Source organism: Quercus lobata, chromosome 4 (genome assembly GCF_001633185.2).
Source record: "Quercus lobata isolate SW786 chromosome 4, ValleyOak3.0 Primary Assembly, whole genome shotgun sequence".
NCBI lineage: Eukaryota > Viridiplantae > Streptophyta > Magnoliopsida > Fagales > Fagaceae > Quercus > Quercus lobata.
Genome location: NC_044907.1, coordinates 62,552,918 through 62,564,994, shown reverse-complemented (window position 1 = coordinate 62,564,994; position 12,077 = coordinate 62,552,918). Strand labels below are relative to the sequence as shown.

The 12,077-nt window shown below is 31.8% G+C and overlaps 1 protein-coding gene across 1 annotated transcript; it reads left to right on the top strand.

The window, feature by feature from the left end:
* Positions 1–7,350: 7,350 nt before the first annotated feature.
* LOC115985553 (putative wall-associated receptor kinase-like 16) lies at positions 7,351–11,383 on the top strand. Its single transcript, XM_031108493.1, has 3 exons — positions 7,351–7,663; positions 8,760–8,891; positions 10,086–11,383. Exons 1-3 carry the CDS (start codon positions 7,351–7,353, stop codon positions 11,228–11,230), a joined length of 1,590 nt encoding a protein of 529 aa, XP_030964353.1. The 3' UTR covers positions 11,231–11,383.
* The last annotated feature ends 694 nt before the right edge of the window (positions 11,384–12,077 follow it).

The following is a 12,077-nucleotide window of genomic DNA, read 5'->3' as shown; positions in this document are numbered from 1 at the left end:
TTGAGTGCCAATAATTTCTTGCGATGATGGCAAGAGAAAATCAATAGGTCAATAAGTGCTATTTATGTGCACATTGTTCGGCCAACTTATTTAAAGGAGGGACAAAAAATTAATTTTAAGCAAATAAGATGAGTTAGAAACAAGCTTAGTTTAGCGTCTCTTTGGCATCCGCTTATTTTGCTAAAACTGAAATTTTTTTGCTGAAAGTACTGTAAATAAAGGTAAACGTTAACTGAAATAGTACAGTGGTACTCAAAAATAGTACCAAAAAGTGCATGGGGCTCATGAATAATAGCAAAAATAAGTTAAATAATAAAATAAGCTAGCCTTTTAATTTGGAGCCAAATGCACATTTAAACACACAAGTATCAAGAGCCAATGTAGAAACTTTCACGTGAATTATCCAAAAAGAATATAAAATGTAAAGTGTTTATTAAACAGAGTAGGGCTTCCATCTTATGCACAAGAGACAAGACTAGCACATAGCTATATTTTATGCTAAGTGTTAGTCGTGTGTCATCTCTAACGTACAAAAAGACTAGAGGGAAGCCAAACTCCATTGAATAAGATGATTTACAAACAAACATAAGAAAATCTAGAATCACAATTTTTTTTAATCACAACTTTGATGTAGTAATCTGTGAATAGTGAAGAAAAAATAATGATCATCCATGTGGAAGTGATAGGCAACAACTCTCAATTTATCCTATTAAAATTTTGGCAAAGTTGTGACCAAAAAAAAAAAAATTTGTGGTCCTAAAACTGCTGAACATGTAGAGACAAAATTAGGATATTAATTAACTTGTGTAACTAAAAAAAAAAAATACAAAATATCAACAAGAAAATTGCTCAAGATACTACCAATTTTACAAATCGTAAACTTTAGATATCGTTACTTAAGTGATACATATGGTTCCTCAATAAAATTCATACATAAGTTATATTGAAATTAATTGCCTCTGAAAAATATAGCGATGTTTGTATTTTATTAGATGATACTTGAATTTAATTGGGGAACATACTTAATTTTTGCTCTTTAATTAAAAACATTACAAATTGATATGGCAATAAACATGATTACTACCACATCAATAACATAATAAATAAATTAAAAAAACCAAACCTACTTCCAACTTTATTACAAAATATTTACAAAATAATGTGATAATGAATATTTACATCAACAATATAATACTTTTTTTTTTATTATGTTTTAAAAATTGATACATCTGTTTTATAAATCCTATATTTTAAAATTTATAGCAGTTGTAGCATTATTCTAAATAAATTTCTTTGACCAATCAATTAAAGAAAATACATCCCATAAAAATAATAAATAATTAAAAGAAAAAACACAAAATAACTTTGTGATTATTTGTATTTTTCTTTTGAAAAAGCCAAATATTATAGTTATATTTCCCATAAATTACCAAACAAATAAAAAAATTTCTATATATTATCTATTTATATATTTAATATTATGGAATTAAAAAACTGATTAATATTACCAAGGATAAATAATTAAAAAAAAGTCAGTTTTTTAACTTTGGATCACAAACAACTTAGCAGCAAAAGTCACTTGAATAAAGAAAAAAGAAAAAACGATTCTAAAAATACCAATGGAAAAAAAAAATTAATAATTAAAAACAACACACCTTACTGGCATATTTGGTCTTACAAACAGTCACATAAATGTGACGCCTAACTTCTTTTTTCTTTTTTATTGGGTTCTTTCACATATTTTTTGAACAGGAAATTCTTTAAACTCTCATTGTCTCTTTTTATTTATTTATTAAATATGAATTTTGAAAATTTTGTTAGAGATATATTAGCCCATTAGTATAAGCCCAAGCCTAATTCTACTTTGTGTGCAAGTCAAGTCTCCTACTTGTACTAGAAGTCTATTAGTCTAGGGTTTATTCTGATATATATACACATGTTATGATTCATTATAACACAGGATTTGTACTACACTATAATATATTATTGATGTAGTCCTTTAGGGTTTCCTCCGTGGATGTAAGCCATTAGGCTGAACCACGTAACCCTCGTGTGTTACTATATTTTATACTTTATGCTTTCGCTTCCGCATCTATACTAGCATATTCAACATGGTGTATCAATGCTAATATTTAACATGGTATCAGAGCCACATTCCTGTGGCCATGGTTTTCTGTCCTTACGGTATATTTAAGAGCAATCTTTGTCTTCCTCGGTGTTTTTCTTCGCCGCGTTCATCTTCTTTGGCTTCCTACTGCTGCCGTCAAAACTCTCCGGTATAGTCAAGCCACCGTTAGAAGTCGCATCAACACTGCAAGACCATTGCCTTCCTCAAACTACCGTCACAGAGTCAAACTTCATTCAAGGGATCTCCTCAACCTTATCAAATCTCAAGATTTCATCAAACTTCCATCTTGAGTTTGAGAGGGGGTGTTAGAGATATATTAGCCCATTAGTATAGGCCCAAACCTAATTCTACTTTGTGTGCAAGTCAAGTCTCCTACTTGTACTAGAAGTCTATTAGTCTAGGGTTTATTTTGCTATATATACACATGTTATGATTCATTATAACACAGGATTTGTACTACACTATAATATATTATTGATGTAGCCCTTTAGGGTTTCCTCCGTGGATGTAAGCCATTAGGCTGAACTACGTAACCCTCGTGTGTTACTATATTTTATACTTTATGTTTTCGCTTCCGCATCTATACTAGCATATTCAACATGGTGTATCAATGCTAATATTTAACAAATTTAATCTTTAAATTGCATGTTCTTTATGTTCTTAACATGTATATCAAATTTCGTTTTAATCGGGTTTTATTTATTATTCGATCAATAAACTTATTTTTTATGCATAATTCTTTACCACAAAAGCTTAAAATCAAAATATGACATTATTGACATAGTTATTGATCATTGATATTTTTAAAATTTTATAAGAAAAAAGAATAACAAGCATATGTAATCTAACATAGAGACTGTTTGGTACCCGTTTTTAAACAACAGTTTTCATTATTTAAACAACAATAACATTTTTGACACATATTTTTATAATACTCAAACACGTATTTTCATAACACTAAAAATTGAACAACAATTCTTAAACAATATTACCAAGCAGGCCATATTTTCAAAATTCACATCTCACCAAAAAAATAAGAGATGGGTTTATAAAAAACTTATATTATATATATATATATATATATATATTATTTTTCAGGAGAATAACTTTATATTTTTGGGGAACATAAATAATAAATCTTCCCTCGAAAATAAAGAAACAAGAAATTCAAGGGTGGCCATGGGCCCAAGGCCCCTTTGTGTAGCTGTGGGTCCATTGCTGCAAACAAGCTTAGCCACAAACACATAGTCAGCAAGGGACGAAGTAGATAAGTCATAAGTGCATGTAAAGTTCTTAAAAAGAAGATAAAGTGAAAACTGTTTGATTGCATAATGCCAAAAATGGTCAAAAGTTACAATAATACAAGGCTGAAAAGTATTCAAGCGTCAAGGTGAAGTTGGGTCTGACCTTCATAGATTAAGGTCAATATTGGATCAAATTAAAACTACCTGGATTAATTAAAAGGTGTCACAACTTCTAGCTTAGATCAACCCATAAGTTTTTCTCTCTTAAACTTTAAGATATATTAATGGATTAATCGATTAATATATAAAAATAGATTAAAAAAAAGATCAAATATAATTCTAAATAATGGCATCCAGCTGGAAGAGTATGCTAAAGGAGAAAATACAGTGTACTATCAAGGGACAAAGAAATAAAGGAGCAATTTATTGGAAGACGACAATTCACAAGAGATAGATTAGAGCCGAAAGTATATGCATGTCCAAAGCCTGTCAAGTTGTTGACTCGGATTTACCCAATCCAGAAGTTATTGATGACTTACTTAACCATGAAAAAATTTGATTTTTATGGAACTAACTTCTCGCAGTCATACAGCTTATTAGGCTATGTATACATCTTTGTGATGGTTTTAGAGCTAAAATTAGGAATTAACTCTATTTTTTCAATTATATAATTAGTAGGCATGGTTTTGAAATTATATTTTTTAATAAAATTTCGAGTTTTTAAAACTCGATTGAAGGCTTATAAGTTTTTATCTTCTGACTTATGGCGTCCCCAAATCGTTTCTAAAAATTGATTTATAACTTAAACCAAAAAAAACAATAAAAAAAACCGATATTAGTCAGATCTGAGGGTTAGGACGTGAGACACAGCATGGACTCTTCTTTCGTCGCAAGTGCTTTCTTTTGCTCCTCACCAGACCTCTCAACATGGCATGGACTCTTCTTTTGTTTGTTCTCTGCAAAGTCTTTTTTGGTTCCCATTTGTGAAGTGTGAAGTATGTGGAGTGAAGCAAGTGTATTTTGGTGACTCAGTATATCTTGATTATCAAAAAAAAAAAAAAACGAGTGTATCTTATAAAAGTAAGTGGTTGCCGATTAAGTTAGTGTGACTTGTGAAGTGTACTGTTAACTTTTTTTTTTTTTTTTTTGGGAGAAGTGTACTGTCAACTCAATTGTTCTCTGCAAAGTGTTTTTTGGTTTCATTTGTGAAGTGTGAAGTATGTTGAGTGAAGCAAGTGTATTTTGGTGACTGAGTGTATCTTATAAAAGTAAGTGGTTGCCGACTAAGCTAGTGTGACTTGTGAAGTGTACTGTCAACTTTTTTTTTTTTTTGGGAGAAGTGTACTGTTAACTCCATTGTTCTCTGCAAAGTCTTTTTTGGTTCTCATTTGTGAAGTGTGAAGTATGTGCAGTGAAGTAACTGTACTTTTTTTTTTTTTTTTTGAGAAATAAAAGCAACTGTACTTTGGTGACTGATTGAATCTTATAAAAGTAAGTAGTTGCCGTGTGTATCTAAGCTAGTGTGACTTGTGAAGTGTACTGTAAACTTTTTGTTTTGTTTTTTTGGGAGGAGTGTACTGTCAACTCAATATTTTCAAATAAAAGTTCGTTCACGTGTTGTCTTCTTTAGCTCAACGCTGAGCTGTTTGTTTTCCCATCTTCTTTACCACTTCTCGAGGAGGGAAAACAAAGTTTAGAGGGGACACGTGCAAGCTAAGGAACTGACTAGCTCCTTGACCCGTGACACTGCAATATCCATGGGTGCATGTGTAATTTTTGTCCCCTGTACAGTATTTTTACTGTTTACGTGCAGAGGAAAAAAAAAAAAAAAAAAAAGGTAGGAAAACGTAGAGCTGAAACGCAAGTTTCAGCTCTACCCAAACGGGCACTTACCAAAAAAAGAAAAAATCGAGTGAGATGTGTGAGGGGTGAGGAACACGTCACATACAAATCGAGTATGTAAGGGTCTTTATATAAATCGAGTATTTAAGGGTCTTTAAACAACTACAGTATATCGAGTTCACAATCACCCGCAACCCAGTCCAGTAAAAATCGGGTTTATCAGGGAAGAATGAGGAATCCTACATAACCTGAACGTACTCCTCATTCTTTTCTTTTCTTTTTTTTTGGAGAAAATAAGTAATAACCGGATAGTTATTTTTATTATATCCAGTCTTCTTTTTTCTTTTTTTTGGAGAAAATATTTACTTTTTAATTGAATGGCAACAATGGTTTACCTTCCCTAAATAAAATTGAATGGTTCAAGTTCCCTAAAAAAAATAAAATTGAATGGTTCAAGTTCCCTAAAATTTTTTTTTTTGAATGGTTCACGTTTTTTGTTTAAAATGATTGATTAATAGTTAATATTTAACGTACGCAACACCTTTGTAGTTCAAACTACGTTATCTATCAAATGGTGCGAAAAGAATAAAAGTTCCAATCCTACCAAGAAATGATAATATCATGTGCCAAAGCATACTGGGCCGCAAAGACAAAAATCTGAGCAAAAATTATGGTGAAGATTTTTTTTTTTTTTTTTTAAATGTAACTACACCATCAAATAATTGTTTACAGAGAAGAAAAATCTATGTGGCATGTCATGTTCTACCGATCTAATCGTACTTCTCCAATGACCATATTACCAAATACCAAAAGGCAGCCCAATATTCTGTGTCTCAAATTTGATGCACAAGATCTATGCACTTGTTAAAGCTTCTATGAAATTAAAAATTAAAATTGCATGTACGGTAATCTTTTACTAATGGTATGTGCATTAAAACAGAGTGGTTTGAGAACATTTTCTAATGGAAACTCATAAAAATTGTAAAATATGTGCATGCGTTTGGGGGGGGGTTGTGTGTTGGGGAAATCATGGAAATTAATAAAAGACAAACTCTTTTTTTATTTTTCTCTTAGGACGAAGACTTTGAATGAAAAAGATTAGAAAAAGGTTACCATAAAAAATGGTACTAAAAATCTTGGCCTGTATTTTTTTTTTTTTTTTTTGATAACATCTTGGTCTGTGTATATGTTAGATAAAACAGTCGTTTATGACTTTTTCTGTTCATAGTCATTATAATAAGTTACTTATTACAATATTAAGAACAAAACGGTTGGTTGGATAATTCTTTGTATAGATGCATGTATGCATAAAAAATAGTTTATAAAAAGTGTTGGAAACCATAGAAGACAATCTCATGGTAATCCTTTTTTTTTAAGTAATAAAGTGGTTAATGACTCTTTCTGTTCATAGTACTTGTAATATTATTATTTTTTTTGTTTTTTTAAAGGTTAAAGACAATAACATGATAGCTCTTTTCTAATGACTTTTTTTTTTTGGTGGAGAATATACGTTCGCCTTTTTCACCTTCAATGGTTCTCTCTCTCTCGCTCTCCTCTTTTTCTCTTTTTACATTATAAAGTCCAAGTAAACGGAGGAACAAAATCGTTGCGGAAAAATATCTTATCTAGCTATACTTTTCTTGCAAGGCCATGTATGTATGGGTATATATATTGCTTTGTTGAACCGTAAAAGACACCCAGAAATTAAATGGCTGTGACATTTGTAATGAGAATTACTTTCTTACTTCTGCTGGCAGTGGCATATGGATTAGCAGAAGGAGCACCACCTATGGCAAAACACAATTGTCCTGATAGATGTGGAAATGTTTCGATTCCATATCCGTTTGGAATCGGAAGCAATTGCTTCGTGCACAAGACGTATGAAATTATTTGCAATGAAAGTGGAGTCGCTGCTGCTAAAGCGTTCCTACCAAGCGTTCCTTTTAATATTTGTGATCCTTTTAAAATGGAGGATCCTCTTTCTGAGCCCGGACTCATTCGAGTCATGATGCCTATTTTTTCTTCGAACTGCCCAAATAAGAGTTCGGTGGCGGAAAGGGATGGTGTTGTGGACGTCTCCAAAACTCCTTTTTTCTCCATATCGGAATAAATTCGTTCGGTGGCGGAAAGGCCACAATGGCTGGTCAGAGCCCGGATTCTATAGTGTTTTTTGGTTGCAAGACGGATTGCAATAATCAAACGCTGAGAGGTAAATGCACAGGGTTCGACTGCTGCCAGACCACAGTCCCTTCTTCTGGGATTCAACGACTTAATGTTACTTTGGAGAGTACAACAAACAACATGAATACTTGCAAACATGCCTTCGTAGCAGAGACACAGTGGTTGGAATCAAATAAAACAGATCCCTCTAACGATGTGCAGTATTTGAATTACGTTCCTGTGGCGCTGGCGTGGACTTCCATCATAAATTTAACTTTCACCGAGGCACGTAGAAGGAATATTTATCTGCATACTACGAGTGCCGGGGCCTCGTATTATTATTGAAATTACACACCCTCTAAAGATTTTATGAGAGGGGGGTTGGACTCAATTTAGCCATAGTCTAACTTTAAACAATGTTAAACCATTTAATATTTTTTATTAAAAGCAAATTTTTACAAATACACCATTGGATTACATTATCTTTATATATTCTCCAGGATTATAAAATTTTCAAAAAGGTCAAGGATGAATGAATAACCATGTCATCAATCAGATGTTTAAAGTTCAACTTTTTGTAATTTAAAATTATACATCAAATATGAGTTTATCGATTAAAAAGTAAGTAACTTCCTATTTTGTCGTGAAATTCAACATATATGTTAAGAATATAGAGAATATGTAATCAAATAGTGTGAATTTTAAATTATTATTCCAATAACAAGAAATTAAATAGTGTCATATTACTTAAAGTTACACACGATGTGATCTCATGATCAAACTCATGAGAGGGAATGTCATCTCATCTTTAGTGAAACCACACTTTTTAGAGGGCATGAATTAATCTTCGCATTTATACAAACCTCAAGTGGGAGGTTTTACTTCCTAAATTCTCAAGGATAATTGTTGTAATTTATCCCTTTTTTATTTTTATATTTAAACCTATCGGTGTCTTAAGCTCTTGCTAAAATAACAATTGCGTTTTGCCACAAAGCCTGAAAAAGCTAAAGCGATTCACTTGCAATTGTCTCTGACCACCTTTTGGTTTTCTACTTTCAGCTTTTGGTTGAGCCATAACATTTTTTTGGTGTTTTCTGTTTATGTTTAGAGTTTGCTTATGCTTTCCTGGATACTTAAGAACCAAGGCAATCCTTGTAATAAGTGTTTGAGCTTGATTAGCCTCCTTGGATTTAACCCAAATCAATTTTGAAGAACGACTTGTGCTTAGTACTTTTGAAACCTCTGTTGCCAATATGAGTGAGCAACAAATTTAATTTGCCCAAACCTCTGTTGCCTATATAAGTGAGCAAAGATATGTATGTAAAGTGTAAACACCAAAATGCACAAAAAATTAATTAATTTTCGTGTTATCTTATTCCTATCAGATATAAATGAATGCGAAGACGAAAGGCAAAAGTATCCTAGATATCAATGTCCCCCCGATTTAGAGTGTGAGAATACAAAAGGCAGTTACCGTTGCAACAAGCGAAAGTCCCCATTGAAGATAGCCATTCTAGGTATGTCCTATTGCTCATTAAATTTGGAAATTTGGAAAATGAATATAGTGAAAAATAATAACAAGATCTTGGTTACGTGACTAGGATATGCCATGGCAAGGTTCACGACATTAAGAGTGATGGTACAACTGACATCTAGTGTAATTCAATGGTGTTTATAATTCTAATTTCCATTTAATTCTCTTAAAATTATTTTGTTTTTTAGTTAATTCTTTTTAATGGATTTTATTGATTCTACTTTCCGAGCAAGATCACGGATAAGAACAAGTTATTTAAAAAAATACTATATTTCATACACGTTTAGTTTACTAAATTAAATGCAAATTTAGAAAATGAAGCACATAAAAAGTCAATTAGCTTTTAATTTCTGTTATCTTGGCAATCTATCGCTAAAAGATATAATTGTACCTCCTATAACTTGATAGTTTCAGACTATTAGCTGAATTGCATTACTCATCACTCTTCTATATTTTTCCACAAAGATTACAGATCTATCTAGAAATAAATTCTTTATGAAGTTGTACAATTCTTCATTTCAATTTAGATCTTTGAAATTAAAAATTTTGTAAGAATTTATCAATTAGGTGTTTAAGCTCATTTAAGGCAGGACAGCCCAGGGACAAGTTGAAAAGTTAGATAAGTGACAAAATATCCCAGTCATGGAAGACTGAAAATTAACTAGAAATGAGTGAAAGGACAAAAAGTGTGATTCTGTTACTAGTTTAAGGGCGAAAAGAACTTTTTGATAGTTTAGAGGCAAAAACCAAAATTTATGCATATTTCAAGGAAAAAAAAAATTCTTAATATTATTATGAATGTAGATTTATCTTGTCCAAAAGGGAAATATAAAAAAATACTTGTCAATTGGAATTGATCTCCCTAATCCCATGCAAAAATCATCTCCTCCGTCTGTACTATCGATCTTACATGTTGTGACTTGTGAGTCCTACTCAGTACTCACCTAAGGGGCACACAGCATGTGTAGGCTCGTACCTACACCCATGTGTAGTCCTACTCAGTCAAAAAAAAAAAAAAAAATGCTATATCAATTAATAATAATCTTTTATTTCTTTCAAATGTAAGGGTGGGCACTTGGTATGGGCTTTAATCATTGTGCATGTCAAATTGTCAATAACTATTAGATGTTCTTGAAAGTTATGCAAAGAAAGCTAATAATATATATTTGAAATGTAGGTGTTCTCATAGGCTTGATAGTGGTGCTTATCTGTAGCTCATGCTTGTACTTGGTAATTAAGCAAAGAAAGTTAATCAAGCTTAAACAAAGGTTATTTGAACAAAATGGAGGTTTAATTTTACAACAGAAACTCAACAAAGAAGGAAATTCGGTTGAAACAACAAAAATTTTCACTATGGAAGAGTTGAAAAAGGCTACCAACAATTATGATGAAACTCTAATCATTGGCGAAGGAGGATTTGGTATGGTTTATAAAGGATTTTTATCAGATAATAGGATTGTGGCCATCAAGAAGTCTAAGATAGCAGAAAAAAGCCAAATTGAGCAATTCATCAACGAGATAATTGTACTTTCTCAAATTAATCATAGGAATGTGGTTAAAATATTGGGTTGTTGTTTGGAGACACCAATTCCTTTATTAGTCTACGAATTTATACCCAATGGTACACTCTTTGAGTACATTCATCATGAAAGCATAGCATCCACCATATCATGGGAAACTCGTCTTAAGATAGCTGCAGAGACAGCAGAAGCACTATCATATCTACACTCTGCTGCTTCTCCACCTATAATCCATAGAGATATCAAGTCTTCAAACATATTATTGGATAATAATTACACAGCAAAAGTATCAGATTTTGGGGCTTCAAAATTGGTGCCACTTGACCACACACAAATAGCTACATTGGTGCAAGGAACTTTGGGATACTTGGATCCTGAATACATGCAAACAAGTCAATTGACTGAGAAAAGTGATGTTTATAGTTTTGGAGTGGTCCTCGTAGAGCTATTAACCGGTGAAAAGGCTGTTTCATTTGATAGGCCCGAGAGGGAGAGAAGTATAGCTTCATATTTTCTCTCTTCTTTCAAGGATAATAGATTGTTTGAAGTTCTAGAAAAGCACATAGCAAGTGAAGGAAATGTCGAGCAACTGAAGGAAGTTGCAAATCTTGCAAGCAGGTGCTTAAGATTGAAAGGGGAGGATAGACCTACTATGAGGGAAGTAACATCGGAATTGGAGGGTTTAAGAAATATAAAGAATAATTCGTGTGTCGATGGTGATGTGAACGATAATGTGAGGGACAATGTAACATTGAACTTGACGATGGGAGACGAAATTAGCTTGATAGAATATCCTTCATAGATATAAACCATGTAATATTTTACTTTCCTCTTTTTTCTTTTTCTTTTTTTCTCTTTTTTTTTTTTTTTTTTTGGTCATGTTTGTTTTTCTTCTTTCATTTCGTGAGTTTTATCCTAAACAGAAGTGGCTCGAATGATAATGATCTTCTAAATAATTGCCATACCTCTTTTTCCCTTCATATCTTCTTTTTATATATACTAGTTGAACTTCTCGATTGTTAATGAACCTGCACATAAATGTCATACCTTTTTCCCTTCCTATCTTCTTTTAAATTACTGTCATAAGAATTTGACTAGAATAATCGAAATTAGTAAAAATTGAAAATTTGACTAAAATAATCGAAATAAGTATAAAAATCTATCTTACAAATGTGTTTTTTTATATCTTAACTTTCATAAGATAAACAAAAAATATTAAATTTTAAGTGAACAAAAATAAATATTGAGTTTTTATTTAAGAAAAAAGTATGATAGTTTTAAATTTTTAACCCATTATCATATATTATTCTCAAAGGATATTTTTTCCAAACTAAGAGCATCTCCAATGGTCTAGGTAAACTAAAAATTCTATCTATAATAGAGAGTGAAACCCAAAAAAAGCTATCTAATGGACTCACTATTCCTAGATTTATTTTTTTGGCTCATGAATAGTAACTCATCAAGTCTGATGAGTTACTGTTCACTCTTCAAATCATTGTTATGAATACCGTTTCGGTGGCCATTTCGGTTTGTCTATTGGAACGGAATATTTCGGTACCGGCCTATTTCGGCATACCATTTTAGACCGTTTTGGAATTACCACTTTATATATATATATATATATATATATATATTAGTAATTAAAAAAA

Bases quoted from the DNA above. Each gene is read 5' to 3' on its own strand.
- LOC115985553 (XM_031108493.1), top strand. From the start codon at position 7,351: ATGGCTGGTCAGAGCCCGGATTCTATAGTGTTTTTTGGTTGCAAGACG. The intron at 7,664-8,759 runs GTAGAAGGAATA...TATTCCTATCAG, and splicing joins TTTAACTTTCACCGAGGCAC to ATATAAATGAATGCGAAGAC. The intron at 8,892-10,085 runs GTATGTCCTATT...TTTGAAATGTAG, and splicing joins ATTGAAGATAGCCATTCTAG to GTGTTCTCATAGGCTTGATA.